Source organism: Oncorhynchus mykiss, chromosome 3, assembly GCF_013265735.2.
Source record: "Oncorhynchus mykiss isolate Arlee chromosome 3, USDA_OmykA_1.1, whole genome shotgun sequence".
Lineage (NCBI taxonomy): Eukaryota > Metazoa > Chordata > Actinopteri > Salmoniformes > Salmonidae > Oncorhynchus > Oncorhynchus mykiss.
Window position 1 is genome coordinate 13,459,871 of NC_048567.1, and position 22,831 is coordinate 13,482,701.

General features: G+C 41.5%; 1 protein-coding gene and 1 long non-coding RNA gene across 3 annotated transcripts; both read right to left on the reverse strand.

The window, feature by feature from the left end:
• Positions 1 to 3,763: 3,763 nt before the first annotated feature.
• LOC110505114 lies at positions 3,764 to 14,627 on the reverse strand. Of its 2 annotated transcripts, none has more exons than XR_002470685.2 (3): positions 14,407 to 14,627; positions 4,616 to 4,783; positions 3,764 to 4,454 (listed from the first exon to the last, which is right to left on the reverse strand). It is a non-coding gene; the product is annotated as an uncharacterized LOC110505114 (long non-coding RNA). The 2 variants fall into 2 exon arrangements; XR_005041143.1 differs by lacking the exon at positions 14,407 to 14,627 and adding an exon at positions 13,203 to 13,830.
• A 5,621-nt stretch (positions 14,628 to 20,248) lies between these two features.
• On the reverse strand, positions 20,249 to 22,071 carry LOC110510190 (apolipoprotein A-I). Its single transcript, XM_021591565.2, has 4 exons — positions 21,965 to 22,071; positions 21,802 to 21,855; positions 21,446 to 21,596; positions 20,249 to 21,087 (listed from the first exon to the last, which is right to left on the reverse strand). Exons 2-4 carry the CDS (start codon positions 21,839 to 21,841, stop codon positions 20,511 to 20,513), a joined length of 768 nt encoding a protein of 255 aa, XP_021447240.1. The 5' UTR covers positions 21,842 to 21,855; positions 21,965 to 22,071; the 3' UTR covers positions 20,249 to 20,510.
• Between the last annotated feature and the right edge of the window lie 760 nt (positions 22,072 to 22,831).

Sequence of the window (22,831 nt, forward strand, 5' to 3'; positions counted from 1 at the left end):
AAACTTCCAATGGGTAGTACGTCCAAGGATTCTGCATAGCACAGACAATTCAACTAATAAAGATCGGTAAGGCAACCACATATCACACTCATTGCAAGTAAAACGTAATAAAAACAAACAAACAGCTACATCAATACTAGTAATACAAGACGCAGGTTAGTGCAAGAATGGTGGGGTTGCTAAGAAAGAGGTTTTATTTTAAGGATGATATGTTCCAGAAATATTAGGATATGATATCAGACAATATGTGAAACTATCAATATAATATCATACAATATGTGAAACCATCCATATCATACAGATGCTATTGTCCAAAGCAACTTCCAGTTGTGTGCATACATTATTAGTATGGGTGGGCCCAGCGGAAACACATTAGATCATCACACATTAGACCTACTGCAAAAAGTTTACAAAAGCATTTTTCACTGCCCACCAACCTTGTCTTCAGTTCTCCAACTATCATCTAACAATATGAGGGTGAGTAACTTCATAAAAGAGGGGAATAGTTGAGTACCTGTTGTCTTCCTCAGTTACTATTGGCAGAGGGAGAGTGGGAGTGTCCTCAATCGTTGGTGGAGGGAGAGTGGCAGTCTCCTCAATCGTTGGCAGAGGGAGAGTGGCAGTCTGCATTTGTTGGCAGAGGGAGAGTGGTGGTGTCCTCAATCATGTTTGCGGAGGGAGAGTGGCAGTGTCCTCAGTCGTTGGCGGAGGGAGAGTGGTAGTTTGTTTATTTATTTGGATCCTCATTAGCTTGAACCCGATCGTACATCTAGGGAGAGGCCTGAAAATAGCTGTGCAGCGATGTTCCCCGTCCAACCTGACAGAGCTTGAGAGGATCTGTAGAAAAGAATAGGAGAAACTCCCCAAATACACAGGTGCCAGGCTTGTAGCGTCATACCCAAGAAGACTCAAGGCTGTAATCGCTGCCAAAGGTGCTTCAACAAAGTACTGAGTAAAGGGTCTGAATATGTATGTAAACATTTATACAAACCTGTTTTTGTGTTGTCATTATGGGGTATTGTGTGTAGATTTCCCTCAATCCATTTTTTAAAATCCATTTTAGAATTCACTGTAAGGGTTAAGGCTTGGGATACAGGACTACCTGGCTCCTTGCTGTCCCCAGTCCACCTGGCCATGCTGCTGCTCCAGTTTCAACTGTTCTGCCTGTGATTATTATTATTTGACCATGCTGGTCATTTATGAACATTTGAACATCTTGGCCATGTTCTGTTATAATCTCTACCCGGCACAGCCAGAAGAGGACTGACCACCCATCATAGCCTGGTTCCTCTCTAGGTTTCTTCCTAGGTTTTGGCCTTTCTAGGGAGTTTTTCCTAGCCACCGTGCTTCTACACCTGCATTGCTTGCTGTTTGGGATTTTAGGCTGGGTTTCTGTACATCACTTTGAGATATCAGCTGATGTACGAAGGGCTATATAAATACATTTGATTTGATTTGTTACACTTAAAACACAAATACAAAAACTTTTTATCGCTGGATTTGAAAATTCAACCTTTGGCACCAGAGGCAGATGCTTACGGCGACAGCATGCTTCAGTTAGGCTGGCGCCTAGCCAAAGACGGTTAGGTGTTAAAAGACCTTCCCTTGAAAAAAAAGAGAAAAATGCATCAATAGTACTGTTTTTACATTTTTAGACACCGTAGCCAGTATATACTTTCTCAAAATAGTCCATCTAAGAAACAATAGTCAGTCTAAGGCGCACAATTTTACATCTATTTAAGACATTTGGTGCAGTATTTGTCAATGAAATGTGTGTGAAAATAAGTCATCTCTCGTTGAATGACAACAAAGACTTTATTGAAGAATCCCTACTGTTGACCAATCACCGACGAAGGGGCGTAGACTTCGGCTACCGACTTCGGCTTGCCGAACAGGTGAAAAACAAAGAAAAATAATTTAAAAAACCTACCGAAGTCCAAAACGAACAAAATGTCATCATAATATATGCACAAACTCTTCCTAACTGTTTTGGCTGGGAAGGATGCGAACGCCTTTACGCCGATCTGCCATCCCCGCCCACAACGCCTTAGCCAACTGAAACCTACTTGAAGGTAACAGCGCTTGCTCTTCCCCTAGTGGCCGGTTTCCACGTCATCTCCTGACGCCCTTAGGCATGTGTGGATGTCAAATGGTGACCTGGCTGGGTTCTCAACCTTGTTTGGTTACTCTACCACAAGTACATTTTTCTCTGCCTGGAGTACCCCTGAAGTACCCCCTCATGTACATTTTTACCAGTAAGGCTATGTCTCATGAGTCTTCTCAAGTAGCCTCTGCGGGTAGGTGCTAGTACGCCTGGTTGAGAACCACTTAGGTCTACCAATTGGTTGTGTTTTTACATGGAGTGTCATTCTGAAAGTACAGGTTTTCAACGTTCTCTGTCACACCACATCTCCATCAGTAGAAAGGGGTTGAGGTTCTCACATGGAAAAATGTACTGCTGCATGTCATCTGTTGGACAACTACATTACTTTGAGGTTTGATTATTGTTGACATGTCTTGAATGAGTTGTTTGTGAGAGCAGTGTGTTCCAAGTGTCAGAAAAAGTACTGAACAGTAAGAGATAATGTTGAGTGACATCTACATCAGCACACAATGATTTGGACGGGGAGACAGGAAAGCATGTCACGTAAATCTCCCTCAAGCCTAATATATTATGATTATTTCCTTCATTTAATTAGATGTTGTGGTTAGCCACATAGCTGATGACTTCCCCAATTGTCACTCATTTTCTGAACAATTTTGCATCAGGCTCATAAAGGCTGTCACATTATAGTGCTTTATTTGGATTTTGTCATATCAGAACCATGTCAACACTCGGGGAGTTACAGTATATTGAATAAAAACAAATAATAATGAATGAATAATGAATAATAATGAATAATGAATTTTTGTTGGAGCTAAAATTCAAAGATAGGATGACACCTGTTCCAATTGATTTCATTGGTTGTAGTCATACCCATACATGTTTGCATCACTTTTTAAAATAAGAACGAAAGCATTGTCATTTGAATGTGTCTTTCATATGTATTCTAAGGTGATCAACTGTATATTGTACTGAATTCAGTTAATTAAGAGTGGTTTTGTAAATCTAGCTTCGGGGTTTCCCCATCAGATCTTCATATCTTTGCTCTCAAACAGAATGTTAATCTCTGCGTCCAGGTGATCACAGAGCCGGTTAGTTCAGTCTTTCTCTGCTGTGTGAGACTAACTTAAATGTCAGAATACATACAGTACTTTACATTCTGTTCTCTAAAATGGTGCAGTGATACATATAATTGTGAAATGAAAAAGGTACTTATAAAAAGGCTAGATTCTCATCTAACTATGGACTCACAATTATCTGCAGCAAGAAAATCAATCACATCAGGTCTTTATAACATTCACGTCTGTATTCTTTTTTTTTAAGTGTCTACTTGATTCAATTCAATCTCGTTTTTCAAGGGCTCTATAAAGCAACATTATTGCTGCACTGTGTGATACACTTCAGGTAAGTTTTGATGATTTGTAATATGGATCTACTTCGTGATGGAGGTGATCAAACAAGTTCAGATTCCACCACTCATCTTAATCTTACATTGTCATGCCAACCTTGGCCTTTTCACTGGAAATCATCCCCATCAAGTCAGAAGACAGGAGATCACTCATGATGATTATACCTGCATGTACAAACACATGACGCAAAGGCGCAGCTGCTTGCGGAATAAACGAGAATCAAAGTTAAACCCGAAGGGTACAAATAAGTCGGAGTCAAATGCATAACATTATGGAAGAATATTTCATAAATCTGTTTATTTGAATATTAAAATATGCAGATAAATGGGACAAACCTATCGTTTTTACTGGACTAATGACCTATACTGAGGATATTATAATTTACACTGTCATAGGGGAACTAAACAAATCACCCAATTTGTAGCTCTTTCAACTCATAAAATATACAACCAGTATTATGCAAAGTGTGTGTTTTAGGACAGAATTACAGTCAGTGGTTCGTTAAGATTATAAATAAACATAGGACATGTTATCACATACTGAAGCAGGATAAGGAGAGTGTGGTCAAAGGTTACTAGATGTAATGCTTGCTATCAATACTGGCCTATCGTCGTAATAAATTATAATAGGCATAATCTGTCTCAGGATGGCATTTAGGTGGGCAAGATGTTTACCATAAATATAGAACATAATACAGTTCAATTAACCTATATAACATAATGACCACGGACATACTGATTTTAAATCAAATAAATACATACAATATTTACCTAAGCACAAATATTGGAATTGATCAAATATATGCTAATCTGTCCTTGATCCAATCTTTCTTACTCTGTGGCGCATGGGCCTTCATCACGGTTGTTTGGGTTTGAAATTAAGTTCTGTGGTGACCATTTGGGACAGGGCAGGGAGTTGGTAAAACGCAGACTTGGAGATATCTGGAGAAAATAAATATGATCAACATTATAAGTGGTGTGTAGGAAAAAACTGAACGGAAACTTAAATAATGTATCTGATTCAACTTAATGAAATTAAATGTTATCTAATGTTGATGAAAAAAAATATTTAAAAAAAATCACATATGGATTTGATGGCTCACCTTGCACGGTGATGAGAAGAAAATGTTACCTCCCTTAAGGAATTCTCTATGCTTCTGCTGCGTCAAGGTTAGGAATTTTAAGTAGCCATCTGCAGGGTTTACGTAGAAGGACTCATCACCCGTTTTCTAGCATTCCGACTTCACAGGGATTGTTCCAGGAATCATGGTCTGCAAAATGGAGGAATACCTAGCGTCATACTGATAATTGAACTTATATGTTTAAGGTAATGATTAGAATATTCCACCCTGAAACCATATAATTGTATGAAATTGATTAGAATCATACAGTTACTAGTAATGAGGTGTGTAGGTTTAGTCAGTAAAAGTATATCTCTGTACAAAATGTCTTTATTGTACATGGAAAATAATGATCTGATTATAGCCAATCAGCAGCAGCAGTATCACAAAAACCATTCCACTACCACTGCATTGGTTGACATGACTGACCAGTGGCTCAATGCTATGGATAATGGCACGTTTGTGGGTGTACTATTTTTAGATTTCAGTGCAGCATTTGATTTAGTGGATCATGAAATAATTTTGACCAAATTAATGCATTATGGTTTTAAGGAGGTAGCATTGAATTGGGTACAGTCATATCTAACTGACAAGAAACAGTCCAGCTATATCAATGGTTAATTTTCTTCCCCTCATGTGTTAAACTGTGGAATACCGCAGGGCAGCTGTCTTGGGCCACTTCTCTATTTAATATATACCAATGATCTTCCCCATGCCTTAGCCGAAGCTCAAGCTACTATATTTGCAGATGATAATTCAATTTATGCAGCAAGACAATCGGTTCAACAGGTACAGCAAGCTTTACAAGGAGATTTGGAGAATATTAGGGAGTGGGTTTGCCAAAACAAACTTGTTTTAAACACCAAGAAAACCAAAGTTATGTTGGTCTGTTCCACTAGGAAAAGGCCAAAACAGCATGGGATACAATTAAGTATGGATGGAGAAGAAGATAATTTCAGAAAATTATTAAAACAGCATGCGTAATCAGAAGGATAGCTAAATATTTACCAGTAAAAATTATTCAGCAAATAACACAAGCATTAATTGAGAGTCAGGTGAACTACTGTTCTGTGGTCTGGGGAAATGCATCATCAATTGAAGTTAGGAGGGTGCAGAATACACAGAACAAAGCAGCAAGGATTGTTTTAAGGTGGAGATATGGTTCTTCTGTTGCAGTCATGCGCAATGTTCTTGTTTGGTCATCAATCGACAAGATAATTGAAAAAAACATGCTTATTTTATTTCATAATATACATCATTTAAAACGGCCAAGTTCTATTCACAACGGTATTCAGTTGGTAAGAGACAGACATTCCGTAAATACTAGGAATAGATTGTCCACCACCTATGCGTTGTCTAGACAGAAAAGAGAAGTAGGCAAAATAACATTTTGATTTAGAGCAATAAAGAAATTGAATAAATTGACTGAGAAAACTAGAAACCTTTCAATATATATAAAATATAAAATATAATACATAGAAAAATATAATACATAGAAATGTTGTGGGACTATAGTAGATGAAGAATTAATATTTTCTAGATTGAGTATTTATTGGGTCATTATGTTAGTATATTATGTATGTTTGTAATAGTGTGTTATATGTGAAAGTGTGTTTGTATTATAAATTGTATTTTAATGTTTAGGGACTCTTCGAAGATTAGTCCAAATGGGGACTAAAAGAGATCAAAATAAAATAAATAAATAAATAGTATCTTAAACACAGACTGTCTGAGCAAAATTCAGTGCCGACCTTGCTAGGGGCCTCTGAGAGATTTAAGGGAGGACAGGGAGTGCTTCTCCCTAATCTTTGCTGGCTGGGTAGTGATACAGTATGTGCGTAGGATACCTTCTGTTTGTGTGTGAAAGTATGTGCGTAAGGAGTCTGTTTGTGTTTGAAAGTATGTGCATAAGGAGCCAGTATAAAATTAATGGTTTTGTACAACGAACTAGCGCTCTCGTGAATAAACATTTTGACTATCATAGCTGGGCCTCCGTCTGTTTCATTCAACCAGTATCTTACAAATTCTGGGTTGCAGACCGAGTAGTTTAATTGAATTGGGTTATGAACATTGAGAACATAATTCTCATACACATGCAAGGAGATGGTGGCTGTCTCATAATACACCCAAGAGGGCGGCGCAGTAAGACATGTTTGTTTTCATCCCATGTAAATATTGTCTTTTGGGGTGGGTTTTGTGTACATTTCATTATATTTCAACGTCTTTTTTTCCATTTTCGGATTAAATATACGTGCCTGCAATCCGCCTCACCCAATGTGGTACGTATCTGCAATTTTTGGGGGGACCTTATTACTGGAACCTCCATCAGAAGCTAGCCAGCTATTTAGCTAGTAACTTTTTAGTCATTGTTAGCCACTGCTAGCGGTCTTCACCTTTAGCTCGGACTCCAGTCGCTTTAGCCCGGGTAATACCTGCCAGTCTGCATAGCACGATATCAGCCCTGAGCATATTGGACTGCTTTTTCCAGACTCCTGCTGCAAGCTCTGGACCATTACACCGGATCTTCACAGCTAGCTAGTTGCTACCGAGTAGCTATTGTGGCTAACACCCTTTCCCAGGAGCATGCACCAGCTAGCTTCAAGCTAGGCAAATTTCCCAACTAGCAAACAAAGTACACCAACTACAATACCTCTCTTACCAATTGGCCTGGACCCTTTGTCGACACAGAGCCCCGCCGATCCATCACGACTGGTCTGCTAACGTAATTCCGCCAATGTGCTCTCAACCGGCCTCTGCGCCGTGGATGTCGGTGTTGATCCATCTACTAGCCCTGTACTGCTAGCTTCCTGAACGCTGTGTCTCCTGCTTCCCTTGCGTAGTAATCGACTACCGAACGGCTCCCTGTTTCGTCTTTGCTGCTCATTGGACCCTATGATCACTCGGCTACACAGCTGATGCCTGCTGGACTGTTCATTAACACAGTACTTCATTTTGTTTATATGTCAGCCCCAGCCTCGTACTCAGGCCCTGTGTGTAGCTAACTGACCCTTTCTGCCCATTCATCGCCATTTACATGTTGTTGTCCTAGCTGTTTACCCGTTGTTGTCTTAGCTCACCCAATCAACACCTGTGTTTGCTTTATGTCTTTCTCTATTGTCAATATGCCGTGTATACTGTTGTTTAGGGCAGCTCTCATTGGTTTATTTTACTGCGGAGACCCTAGTCCTGCTCAACATGCCTCAGATAGCCCCCTTGTCCCACCCCCCACACATGCAGAGACCACACCTAGCTTAACTAGCATCTCCAGATATGAATCCTCTCTCATCGTCACTCCGTTTACCCCCACTGCACTCACACCCTACCATGCCCTTGTCTGTACACCATGCCATAAATCTATTCTACCACGCCCAGAAATCTGCTCCTTTTATTCTCTGTTCCCAAAGCACTAGACCACCAGCTCTTATAGCCTTTAGCCGTACCCTCATCCTACTACTCCTCTGTTCCTCTGGTGATGTAGAGGTTAACCCAGGCCCTGTGTGTCCCCAGGTGCTCTGATTTGTTGACCTCTGCAACCGTAAAAGCCTTGGGTTCATGCATGTAAACATCAGAAGCCTCCTCCCTAAGTTTGCTTTATTCACTGCTTCAGCACACTCCGCCAACCCTGATACACTAGCCGTGTCTGAATCCTGGCTTAGGAAGGCCACCAAAATTCTGACATTTTCATCCCCGATTACAACATTGTCTGTCAAAACAGAACTGCTAAAGGGGGCGGAATTGCAATTGAATGTAGAGAGAGCCTGCATAGTTCTGTCATACTATCCAGGCATATGCCCAAACATTTTGAGCTTCTACTTTTAAAGATCCATCTCTCCAGAAATAAGTCCCTCACTGTTGCCGCTTGTTATACACCCGCCTCAGCTCCCAGCTGTGCCCTGGACACCATATGTGAATTGATTGCCCTCCATCTATCGTCAGAGTTCGTACTGCTAGGTGACCTAAATTGGGATATGCTTAACACCCCGGCCGTCCTACAATCTAAGCTAGATGCCCTCAATCTCACACAAATTATCAAGGAACCCACCAGGTACAATCCCAAATCCGTAAACATGGGCAAAGTCTAGCTTTTTCAAACAGAAATTTGCATCCTACAGCACTAATTCCAAAACTTTTGGGACACTGTAAAGTCCATGCAGAATAAGAGTACCTCCTTCCAGCTGCCCACTGCACTGAGACTAGGAAACACTGTCACCACTGATAATCGATAATTTCAATAAGCATTTCTCTACGGCTGGCCATGCTTTCCACCTGGCAACCCCAACCCCGGCCAACAGCTCTGCAGACCCCGCAGCAACTGGCCCAAGCCCCCGCCCCCCACTTCTCCTTCACCCAAATCCAGACAGCTGATGTTCTGAAAGAGCTGCAAAATCTGGATCCCTACAAATCAGCTGGGCTAGACAATCTGGACCCTCTCTTCCTAAAATTTTCCGCCGCCATTGTTGCAACCTCTATTACTAGTCTGTTCAACCTCTCTTTTGTATCGTCTGAGATTCCTAAAGTTTGGAAAGCGGCCGCGGTCATACCCCTCTTCAAAGGGGGAGACACTCTAGACCCAAACTGTTACAGACCTATATCCATCCTGCCCTGCCTTTCTAAAGTCTTTGAAAGCCTAGTGAACAAACAGATCACCAACCATTTTGAATCCCACCGTACCTTCTCCGCTATGCAATCTGATTTCCGAGCTGGTCACGAGTGCCCCTTAGCCACACTAATGGTCCTAAACGATATCATAACCACCATCGATAAAAGACAGTACTGTGCAGCCGTCTTCATCGATCTGGCCAAGGCCTTCGTCTCTATCAATCATCGTATTCTTATCGGCAGACTCAACAGCCTTGGTTTCTGTAATGACTGCCTTGCGTGGTTCACTAACTACTTCTCAGACAGAGTTCAGTGTGTCAAATCGGAGGGCCTGTTCTCCGGACCTCTGGCAGTCTCTATGGGGGTGCCCAGGGTTCAATTCTCAGGCCGACTCTTTTCTCTGTATATATCAATGATGTCGCTCTTGCTGCGGGTGATTCTTTGATCCACCTCTACGCAAACAACACCATTCTGTATACATCTGGCCCTTCTTTGGACATTGTATTAACAAACCTCCAAACGAGCTTCAACGCCATACAACACTCCTTCCGTGGCCTCCAACTGCTCTTAAATGCTAAAAAAACTAAATGCATGCTCTTCAACTGATCGCTGCCCGCACCCGCCTGCCCGACTAGCATCACTGCTCTGGACAGTTCTGAATATGTGGACAACTATAAATACCTAGGTGTCTGGCTAGACTGTAATCTCTCCTTCCAGACACACATTAAGCATCTCCAATCCAAAGTTAAATCTAGAATTTGCTTCCTATTTCGCAACAAAGCCTCCTTCACTCATGCTGCCAAACATATCCTCGTAAAATTGACTTAACCTACCGATCCTTGACTTTGGCGATGTCATTTACAAAACAGCCTCCAACACTCTACTCAGCAAATTGGATGCAGTCTATCACCGTGCCGTCCATTTTGTCACCAAAGCCCTATATACAGTGGGGCAAAAAAGTATTTAGTCAGCCACCAATTGTGCAAGTTCTCCTACTTAAAAAGATGAGAGAGGCCTGTAATTTTCATCATAGGTACACTTCAACTATGACAGACAAAATGAGAAAACAAAATCCAGAAAATCACATTGTAGGATTTTTAATTAATTTATTTGCAAATTATGGTGGAAAATAAGTATTTGGTCAATAACAAAAGTTTGTCTCAATACTTTGTTATATACACTTTGTTGGCAATGACAGCGGTCAAACGTTTTCTGTAAGTCTTCACAAGGTTTTCACACACTGTTGCTGGTATTTTGGGGCTGTTGCTGGGCAACACGGACTTTCAACTCCCTCCAAAGATTTTCTATGGGGTTGAGATCTGGAGACTGGCTAGGCCACTCCAGGACCTTGAAATGCTTCTTACGAAGCCACTCCTTCGTTGCCCGGGCGGTGTGTTTGGGATCATTGTCATGCAGAAAGACCCAGCCACGTTTCATCTTCAATGCCCTTGCTGATGGAAGGAGGTTTTCACTCAAAATCTCACGATACATGGCCCCATTCATTCTTTCCTTTACACGGACGGATCAGTCGTCCTGGTCCCTTTGCAGAAAAACAGCCCCAAAGCATGATGTTTCCACCACCATGCTTCACAGTAGGTATGGTGTTCTTTGGATGCAACTCAGCATTCTTTGTCCTCCAAACACGACGAGTTGAGTTTTTACCAAAAAGTTCTATTTTGGTTTCATCTGACCATATGACATTCTCCCAATCTTCTTCTGGATCATCCAAATGCTCTCTAGCAAACTTCAGACGGGCCTGGACATGTACTGGCTTTGTTTCTGGTGTCCTTTGACAGCTCTTTGGTCTTGGCCATAGTGGAGTTTCGAGTGTGACTGTTTGAGGTTGTGGACAGATGTCTTTTATACTGATAACAAGTTCAAACAGGTGCCATTAATACAGGTAACGAGTGGAGGACAGAAGCGCCTCTTAAAGAAGAAGTTACAGGTCTGTGAGAGCCAGAAATCTTGCTTGTTTGTAGGTGACCAAATACTTATTTTCCACCATAATTTGCAAATAAATGCATTAAAAATCCTACAATGTGATTTTCTGGATTTTTTTTGTCTGTAATAGTTGAAGTGTACCTATGATGAAAATTACAGGCCTCTCTCGTCTTTTTAAGTGGGAGAACTTGCACAATTGGTGGCTGACTAAATACTTTTTTGCCCCACTGTATCACATACAAACACATATACGGTCATAATATATACATATTGTTTTAGATGCCATTCCCTCAGGCGTTGCTTTATTATTCAGGAATGTGTCAAGACCTGACCCTCAGAACCTACCTTCCATTAAACCTGTTGACTCATCAGTAGGAAAGATTTCTTTATCTTTTGGTCCATACAACAACAGAGCGATACGAACCTTATGTCATGCCTTATTGGAACGGATTTATTGATAATATCTGTTGGAAAAAAGTTTGGATGTTGCCACAAACATACCTATTTGTTTAACAAAATTAAGGAAGTGTCCTTTAAAATTGTTCATAAATATTATCTTGCCAACCGCCATATGAAGAAGTTTAAGGAAAACATAATTACAAAAGGAACAATTTGAGCTGACCACCCAGAAACACTGTTGCATCTTTTTTGGCATTGTATTTATGTAAGGAAACTGTGACAAGACATCAGTAGATTTATAATTTAACACATTTATGAAGATTTTACACTATTGTGGAGAGATGAACTGCTTGGATTCTTTACCTACGATAGAAATAAGCTGAAACAATTTTATGTAATTAATTTCGTTATTCTTTTGGCCAAATTTCATGTTCACAAATGTAAATTTACAAACAAAACCCCACTTTCTTACCTTACAAAAAGAAATTGAACTATATTTTAAGACAATTAAATACTCTTCTAACAAAAAAGCCGTTAGAATTATAAGTGTGTGTTTGTCCCTTCAGGTCCTTGTGTAATGTGATGTTGTAACCCCTAGCCCAATTATCCATTGTATATTATTCATATATACTTGTGTTCCCACATTTACATTCTGTATTGATTTGTTGTTAATAAAAACATGTATAAAAAATAAATAAATGTATGGAATCCTTTGTGCTGTGGGAACAGTATAACGATAGCTAGTTGGCACGAGATGCAACAACTAACAAAGGAATAGCAGCCATTTTGTTTTCCTGTATCACTGCTAAACTCTGTCTTGGGCGATGGAAGAGTTCCGCATTGCACTTCCCTTCGAGTTCAACATTGTGCAATCAGTGACCCCTGGTGGTGAAGAATCGTCCATACGAGTTCTTTAAAAATAATTTGTTAGATGACACCCAAAAGTGGATCACGTTTAACACGTAGTTACTTATGATATCCAAGCTTAAGGTCCTAAACGATATCATAACCGCCATCGATAAAAGACAATACTGTGCAGCCGTATTCATTGACTTGGCCAAGGCTTTCGACTCTGTTGTGTCTTTGGCTATGCTGGATTAAGTGATATGACATGCTATTCTATAAAATAATTTATCTGTAATTAATATGACCTGATTAAGCTAATCAGGTGAATGTAATTAACTAGAAAGTCAGCGCACCACAAAATAATGTTTATAGAGCTGTTATCTTCCGAATAAACTCTTAAAGACCTAGTCATTTTTTGCATCAATAGCAGTCAATATTTAATCTGAACTTTATTCAGTCTCCTCTGAAAGTTGTAAATCTTCACGAACCCTGGCTAACAAGTTGAATCAACAATTCAAAATTTGGTTTAATTATTTATTTACTAAATACCTAAATAATCACACAGAATGGATCATACATTGATTACAAATTATGTCATAAAGAAAACGTTCCTGGTAGACGGAACGGATACGACGGCTGGTTACACAAAGTGAGGGGGTTGGGTTTGAGTGACAGAACGGGAAGACTGAGTAACAAAGGGAGAAGTTATGCTATCGTAAATACAGAATCTTATGCATTCTAAATAACCGGCCATTTGAAAAAGGACAATGCAATAAATATTTACTCTGAGCTGCGCTTCAGTAGATTGGTTGTCAATGGAAGGCCGGTTTGTCTTTTATGGATCTCTGGCCCTCTGAAGAATGTCTAGTGGTGAACTGGAGCGTGGTAGAATGGATACTCTGTCCGTCCTCTCCAAGCCCATGTTTAGCGACTGCTGCTAACTCAACGGCTAGGAGGTATCACTTCTGGAGTGAATAAGAGTTCAAAGTGAACTATGAACTCTAAAAAAAAATGTTTTTTAAATCCTGACGTTTTGCACAATTCGTGCTTCTTCAGAGAAAAGTTGCCATACTTTTAAGCTCATGCTATATTCTGGCTGGTATAGTCAAAATTCATCCTTCCGGGGTGTAGGTTGTCACATTCACATTGAAATTCAATGCTAATTTCGTTAGGTTCTCTAAGGTTGGCTTAGTTCGGTAGGTGGTCTTTGTCCTTTCAACGTGGGGACCTCAAGTCCACACGTCCTTGGAACAGCTTATTATCTGAGCCCTTTTAACGTAGGACTGTCGCCCTAACATCCTCGGAACAGAAAGTTACATTTTCGTCAAGGGCTTTATATAGGAGGGGAGAGAAGGGCGTGTTTCATAGTTTATAACCAATGTCTGTTCACATGGGCAGGGCCACTGAGTTGAGCATAGTTCACTCATGAAACCCCAATTCTCTAATTTGGAAGCTAAAATTACATTTCATCTTTTCACAAATAGTTTCATATTTAAACATTTAAATTGCACAACAATTCCATGTGAATCTGATAACTAGAATGTGTAGACTTTCCAAGATACAGTTTATGTCGTCCTATGATCAGTAATAATGTCTCAGACGCCAACATATTCATTTAGTACCAACGCATATTTTCAGCTGGTTCAAAATATGATTAATACTGATTACTCCTTTACCGGGCTGGACTCTTTTTAGAGGTACAGGACATTTCTGGAGGAACCAGAACTCATTGTGTTATATTATATGTGTGTGTAATCCTTTATGTTGGTAATACAACCCACGCAAAAGAATATAGTTGTTTTTGAAGTTCTTTCCAATGTTTTAAGGGTTTATGAAAAGTGTAGCGTAAACCCAGTATTAATCATACAATCAATATAACAATTATTTTACCACACAACTATAAAGCCTATAAACTTTTACTAAGTCCTCAACTACAACTAACTACACAAATCATCAGAGTATACATCACATCAAAACATATGAAATACCATATACAAAAAGGTTGTAGTCAGTCAGACAATCCAATCCGCCAACAGATCTCCAGCCGGAGAAAGGGCACGAAGAACAGAGAGGTGTAGTCCACGGACGCAAAGAGTGGATCCGATCCTGGGTAAACTCTATTAGGCTACAAAACACATGTTTAACGGCAACAAAACAAAACGGAATAGAGAAGCTTCGGAAATGAGGGTTGAACACATCCTCATTCACGTCTCCATCACAACCCCACTTTTGCGCAGCTGATGCTGGCTATTTAATTGGGAATTAAAGGGGAAGCGCCCTATTGGAAGGAGAAGCACTGAGACGGTTCAGAAAAATTCAGGGCCATCACAATATGCTTCTGTTTCACTACTACTACACTTTACACCTCTGTCACTGTGGTTGAGCCCAGAAGGGCAATTGGCTGCACTTCAGTCAGGTATACTTTTGATAAAGTTGATTTGTGACAAACCCACTGACTGGGTAAATAACAATAGTGTTCAGCCTGGTCTCATTAGCTAGGTCGCTATGTTAGGGATTGGGATTAAGGTTAGGGTTAGGAGTTAGGTTAAAGGGTTGAGGTTAGTGCTAGGAGAAGGTTTAGCTAACATGCTAAGTAGTTGCAAAGTAACTAAAATGTAGTAAGTAGTTGCAAAGTAGCTAAAATTATAAAGTTGTCCGTGATGAGATCCGAACATGCAGCCTTTGGGTTGCTAGACGGTCATGTTCTACATCTACTCACCCTCCTTGACAAACATACATTCTTTTTTTTGCCTTAAGTAACCTTCTGTTTTATGTAAGTAACCATACCAAACGTAACATACTAATTTCACTCTCCCAGGTTTCAATTTATTATGTTACGTCTAGTCTAAGCTAACAGCCACAACAAGTCGTAATAACGTATCATGAGATTTGAAAATTTGCAAACATATTGTACAAATTGCAGTTCGTAAAATATCATACAAATTGCAATTCGGAATCTACTTTATCATCAGTGGTGGAAAAAGTACTAAATTCTCATAAACATACCTTTAATAGAAAATGACTCAAGTAAAAGTGAGTCACCAAGTAAAATACTACTTGAGTAAAAGTCTAAAAGTATTTGGTTTTAAATATACTTAAGTATCAAAAGTAAATGTAGTTGCTAAATATATACTTAAGTATCAATAGTAAAAGTATGATTAGTAAATGTATGAATAATTAAAAATTCCTGAAACCAGATGGCACGCATTTTAATTTAATTGATTTAATTTACGGATAGCCAGGGTCACACTCTAACACTCAGACATCATTTAAAAACAAAGCGTTTGTGTTTGGGTGAGTCCGCCAAATCAGAGGCAGTAGGGATGACCAGGGATGTGATCTTGATAAGTGTGTGAATTGGACAATTTTCTGTCCTGCTAAGCATTCAAAATGTAACGAGTACTTCTGGGTTTCAGGGAAAATGTATGGAGTAAAAAGTAAATTTTTTTTTTTTTAGGAATGTAGTGAAGTAAAAGTAAAAGTTGTCAAAAAATATAAATAGTAAAGTACAGATACCCCAAAAAACTCCTTAAGTAGTACTTTAAAGTATTTTTACTTAAGTACTTAACACCACTGTGTATCATACGAAATGGATGATGGACATTCACAAATTAATACATGTCTCGGATTTACCTTTATTTACCTTTATTTACCTTTATTTACCTTTACTATGTTATGTCTACCCCTGAGTCCAGGTTGATAGTTAAGTTGACTGCTGTTTTATGGGGTCTGTGTGTATGGGGTCTGTGTATTCTGTGCATAGTTGACATCAGTTCAGTTCATACAGGTAATAATTATTTAAGCACACAGAAAGGAAAACACACTGTGTGCTCAAGAGGCAATGTTACAGACGTTTCACTTCCTGATCTGTCTGTCTCTTTTCCATGTCCTCTTACTCTCCTGTATCTCTCCCAAGTTCTCTACCTCTGATCCAAACACACATCCATGCATACTGTACATCTTTCCTTGTCACTCTCTCTACACTCTCAACTATCTTCCCTTTCCAACATATTGTCTTATCTCGCTTTCTCTTTCTCTCTTTCTCGCTCGCTCTCTCTCCCTCAATTCAATTCAAAGGGCTTTATTGGCATGGGAAACATCTGTTTACATTGCCAAAGCAAGTGAAATAAATAATAAACAAAAGTGAAATAAACAATACAAAATGAACAGTAAACATTACACTTTTCAAAAGTTCCAAAGGAATAGAGACATTTCAAATGTCATGTTATGGCTGTATATAGAGTTGTAATGATGTAGATCTCTCTCTCTCGCTCCATCTCTCTTGCAGTATCACAGCTTTGCCAACAGGTGGCAGGAAAGTCTAACCTACTGTTGCTCTTGGCACTTCCACTCATTTTTTATTTTACCTTTATTTAACTAGGCAAGTCAGTTAAGAACAAATTATTATTATTATTAAAGAAGCAGTGCGGCTTGGTTGGGTTGTGTATCGGAGGATGCATGACTTTCAACCTTCGCCTCTCCCGAGCCCGTACGGGAATTGTAGCGATGAGACTAAAACAATTGGATACCACGAAATTGGGGAGAAAAAGGGGTACAATTAAAAAATATATTTAAAAAATATATATATTATTTTCAATGACGGCCTAGGAACAGTGGGTTAACTGCCTGTTCAGGGGCAGAACGCCAGATGTTTACCTTGTCAGCTCGGGGATTCAATTTTGCAACCTTTCGGTTACTAGTCCAACGCTCTAACCACTAGGAGGACCACTAGAAGGAAATCCCAGATAGCCCTGAAAGTTGAAGTCAGACTGCAGAGTTTAATCAGATAAAAAATGGTTTGTATTGCCCTCATATCACAACAGCTGGTTAGCACACACATTTATGAAGAGGGAAATGCCTCACAAACAGCACCCATATAAATGGAGGGATTAAAAAAGACACCAGCTATGTGGATGTTGTTGTACAGGGCCCTTGTATTACAAACAATCTGGTCTGATCCAAGTCATATCAAAGGGCATGCTGGGGTAAAACAACACAATGAAACACTGCCTTCAGGGTTGGATATTTACAATGACTCATCTACATGTGCTTGTTATCCACAGTATCTCCTCATCTCCACTTCTTCTGATGCCAGAACCAAACCATCACTGACTACAGCCATTCTGTCTGGAACAACCTCTTATCTGCATCAAAACAATGTCTAATCTCCTTCTGTGCGTCACCACCATAGTGGGATAATCTGCAAGATGCAGCTTGTTCAAAGAGACTCCCGTCCTGTGTCTTTCCACTGATTGACTACCTCTCGATGTCTTCTCAGTTCCCATCATATGGTTCAATAGGCCATCATGTCTTCCTCAATAGACAGTCAAGGAGATGAGGGAGATGCTGTATATTACTCTAAACTATGCTCCTCTGTTGGGATGAGGAAGGCCATTTGATCAGGGTTTAATGATGCCTTTTGGCTCTGTGGTGGTGTGTTCTCCTGAGTGATGGGCATGTTTAAACAGACAGATCCCCCACCCCCTCGGTGCCCATATTGGCATCAATATGGAGGAGACAGATGGGCTCAAGAGAGGGTGTCATCTGAAATCATTTGTTTCCCTGCCGGACCCTCGTCCTGAATCAGGTTGCTTTGACTTGCCAGAGATCATGTGGACATATATTCAAGGAAATGTTGCCTCTTTGCTTAGCAAAGAAATTGGGTAGTTTAAAAAAAATAGATTACAAAAAAATGAAGACAGGCACTAAGCAGGTTTGTCTAAGATGGCTTCATATTAGCAGAGTACACTGTCCGAACCTGATATGACTCATTATAATTGTCACTGCTGTGATTTCTCCTCCATATGTGCCCCTCACATGTCTGTTTGTCCTCCACAGTGTGTTTGTGTACTGTCTGCTTGATGTTTGAGTGAGTTGTTTCTCAGTATCGGGGGAATGACTGTGAAGCCCACGTGTCCTGTTGTCATTGGACTCTGTCCCTCCACGTTGGATGGAGAAGAGGAGGTGAACATGGAGGTGTGACGTGTGTGTGTGTGTGTGTGTGTACATTAGCGTGTGTGTGTGTGTGTGTACATGAGCGTGTGTGTCCTCAGACAGACACTCATAAACAGTGGAGACCCAGCCAGAGGGAGGAGTAATACACACCTGTCTGTAGCCTGTGGCACATTCCAAAGTGGAACACTGAACATCTTACCCAGCCAAAATGCCCACATTGGCTAAAATATTGGCCCCGTGTAGGCTGCCCACATTGGCTAAAATATTGGCCCTGTGTAGGCTGCCCACATTGGCTAAAATATTAGCCCCGTGTAGGCTGCCCACATTGGCTAAAATATTGGCCCCGTGTAGGCTGCCCACATTGGCTAAAATATTGTCCCCGTGTAGGCTACCCACATTGGCTAAAATATTGGCCCTGTGTAGGCTGCCCACATTGGCTAAAATATTGGCCCCGTGTAGGCTGCCCACATTGGCTAAAATATTGGCCCCGTGTAGGCTGCCCACATTGGCTAAAATATTGGCCCTGTGTAAGCTGCCCACATTGGCTAAAATATTGGCCCTGTGTAGGCTGCCCACATTGGCTAAAATATTGGCCCCGTGTAGGCTGCCCACATTGGCTAAAATATTGGCCCCGTGTAGGCTGCCCACATTGGCTAAAATATTGGCCCCGTGTAGGCTACCCACATTGGCTAAAATATTGGCCCCGTGTAGGCTGCCCACATTGGCTAAAATATTGGCCCCGTGTAGGCTGCCCACATTGGCTAAAATATTGGCCCTGTGTAGGCTGCCCACATTGGCTAAAATATTGGCCCTGTGTAAGCTGCCCACATTGGCTAAAATATTGGCCCCGTGTAGGCTGCCCACATTGGCTAAAATATTGGCCCCAAGTAGGCTGCCCACATTGACTAAAGTATTGGCCCCAAGTAGGCTGCCCACATTGGCTGATGTGCCTTCGCTCATCGTCTCCACGTTGGCCCCCAGGGCATTTGCCCAGTGCTGAATTTGGTGTCGGCTAGCCTGTGCTGGGCTTGTTGAGGGCTAGCCTTAGCTGGGCTTGGTGTGGGCTAGCCCGTGCTGGACTTGGTGAGGGCTAGCATTAGCTGGGCTTGGTGAGGGCTAGCCTTAGCTGGGCTTGGTGAGGGCTAGCCTTAGCTGGGCTTGGTGAGGGCTAGCCTTAGCTGGGCTTGGTGAGGGCTAGCCCGTGCTGGGCTTGGTGAGGGCTAGCCTTAGCTGGGTTTGGTGAGGGCTAGACTTAGCTGGGCTTGGTGTGGGCTAGCCCGTGCTGGGCTTGGTATGGGCTAGCTCACGCTGGGCTTGGTAAGGAATGGCCCCTGTTGGGCTTGGTTTTGGATGGGCCGTGTTGGGCTTGTGTGGGCTAGCCCGTGCCCACCTTGCCCACCAAATATTTTCATGTTTTCTGGGTATGAATGTTACATTGGCATTTTACCAGCATTGACATGCAAAAGGACAGAGACTTGGATAAACATGTTGCTGACACATGAGCTAGAGATACAAATGTCAGCAGGGCCAGTCTGGACCCAGGAGGCCCAGGAAATAACCGTCTCTAATTAAGCAAAGGGATTTCACACACTCAACACAAGTATTTGTGTTGCTAAAAGAGAGAGAGCGAAACACAGAGAGAGACAGAGTGGCACATAGAGACACACAGAGAGAGACACACAGAGAGAGAGAGAGAGAAAGAGAGAGAGAGAGATAGACACACACAGAGAGAGGCACACAGAGACAGACACACAGAGAGAGACACACAGAGACAGGGAAAAGACGGGGACAGCCATAGTTGTGACTTATCCTGTGTCCTTAAGTGACATATTGCACGTGTAATTGGAGTGTAATGAATGAGGGAACAATCTTGCATTATGTTCATCATTTCAATATCTTTATTTTTCTTTAAAAAATGTATGAAATTATAAAAGGTTGACATTATTCAACAAGGTAAAACAAACACATATAAATATTTGAGTGTGAATGTTTGGTTTACATTTTTCTAAATAATAATAAATATGATGCTCTGGGTATATGCCCAGTTTAATTTCCATGTTTTACAGTGCAGTTCAGGTTATGACAGAATCACTCAAAACGTTTCAGAGGATCAAGAAGTGGTGTAGCTTTGGGCCATTTAGTTGGTGTTGGTGAAGGCCTGGTAGAGGGCGGTGAGCTGGGCCTTCAGGTCCTGGGCGTAGGGGTCCAGCTTGTCCTTCAGGTCCTCAGCATAGGGGGCCAGGCTCTGCTGCACCATCTGAGCTCTGGTGGTCAGCTCGCTCTGGAGGTTCTCGGTCAGGGGGGCCACTCTCTTCTGGAAGTCCTGCAGGTGCAGGTCCACTTTCTGCTTCAGCTCATCTGTGTAGGGACCCAGCTGGGACTGTAGCTCCTTCACACTCTGCTCCAGACTCCCCTTCAGCTCCTCACTCTTCTGGAGCAGGGTGGCCCTCAGGGTCTCGGAGTCCAGGGACTCTGCATAGGGAGCCAGATCCTGTTTCAGCTGCTCCACTCTCTGCTGGACTTGTGTCTTCATCTCCTCTGCGTAGGGCTCCAGTTTCCCCTTGACACTGCCCAGGTCCTGCTCCAGACGCTCTCTCAGCACCTCAGCCTCCTGGGTAATCTTGGTCATCAGGTCCTTGGCTGCAGGAGGAAGCTGCTCCTGAAGGGAGACTGCGTATTGGCTGGCCACGTCAGCGCTCTCTGTGATGCGGTCACTGCAGGAGAGGAGAGGGGTCTGGTCAGGTCAGGATTCTAGTTTTATTTATAGATTTTATTTTACTTACTGTAACTAGGCAAGTCAGTTAAGAACAAATTCGTATTTACAATGACGGCCTACCCTGGACAAACCCTCTCCTAACCCAGACGACGTGGGCCAATTGTGCACCCCCCTATGCAACTCCCAATCACAGCCGGTTGGGATACAGCCCGGGATTGTCTGTAGTGATGCCTCTAGCACTGGAATGCAGTGCCTTAGACCGCTGCACCACTCAGGTGACTAGTACTCTGAGAGGGCTTCCACTACAGACATTACACACATGTTATGACAACTAGATCACAGGTCAAATGACTTACTTGACATCCTGTCCCAACTGAGACTTCCTGATCATCTGGACCGTGTCATCGGCAGTTTTTGTTGCCTTGGCGACGTAGTCCCAGAAGGCATCTGTCAGCTGCTCCAGCTGTGGCTTGGGCTCATCGGCATAGAATAGGTTAGCATGGCAACCTGTTGGGGCATGGAAATAGAGTTAGTTCCTGTGAAACTGCTAGTTTAACCTGACCTGCTTTATGACCTTACACTGTTCAAGGAGCTTGAAGTAGGCCAGGTTTAAAATAATAAATCATTCTAATAATCTTGTTGCATTCAAAAGGTTTCAATAAAACATTTTTACAGAGTAGTTATGGTTGTGGTAACATTAGATGTTACTTACCAGAGAGTATAGCAATTGCAAGCACCGCCAACACCTTCATATTTGCGTTTGTCACTGAAACAGAAACATCATTAGTCAATTACACTTCAATTACATTTGCATCTTAGAACCCTAAAATCACATTTTCCCAACACCTTGTTTTGAATCTCAGCATTGGCCTCACCTGTTTTTTTCCTGGTGTATCTCTGTGTATTCAGTCTGTCTGTGTGTCTATCAGGCCAGTGCCATGCTGTATATATAGTCGAAACCAGAGCTGTAGATGTAAGCCCAAAGTCCAGGAGTCACTGCCATGTCACCTCTCTTCCTGCTTCTGCTACAACTCCTTGCTGGCTGTCATCACATGACCGTGCGGTTACTATATTGACATGCACACACACACACATGCACAAACAATACACAATGACAATATATTATTTTGTTACCTTCATATTCATTCTCTGAGCCTGACAGACAGAACCTAGACAGACCAGACTTGATTAACCTGGCTTTGATTGAACTTCAATATGTTTCCTTTGGGAATCTCCCCCACCAACACCATGGTCCTTTTTATTGGTTATATTCTAATTAGACAACTGTGCATGGTCCTTTTTATTGGTTATATTCTAATTAGACAACTGTGCATGGTCCTTTTTATTGGTTATATTCTAATTAGACAACTGTGCATGGTCCTTTTTATTGGTTATATTCTAATTAGACAACTGTGCATGGTCCTTTTTATTGGTTATATTCTAATTAGACAACTGTGCATGGACCTGGACCCTTCTACTGAAAGCCTCATTCTAGAGAAGACTTACAGTCGGATGCAACTTTCACTGGGGACAGGGGACGGGGACGGGGACATGTCCCCCACACATTTTGACATGTTATTTTTGTCGCCCACAGTTTTATCATTGGAATGTGATACAAAACAGCCAACTTTGTGCTTTAGGACCATGCGGACATCTCAGAGCGGTTGGGTAGTCTGTTTGTAATCAGGTCAAGCAATAAGACCACAACCACATATATAATACTAACTAGATTATACGGATGC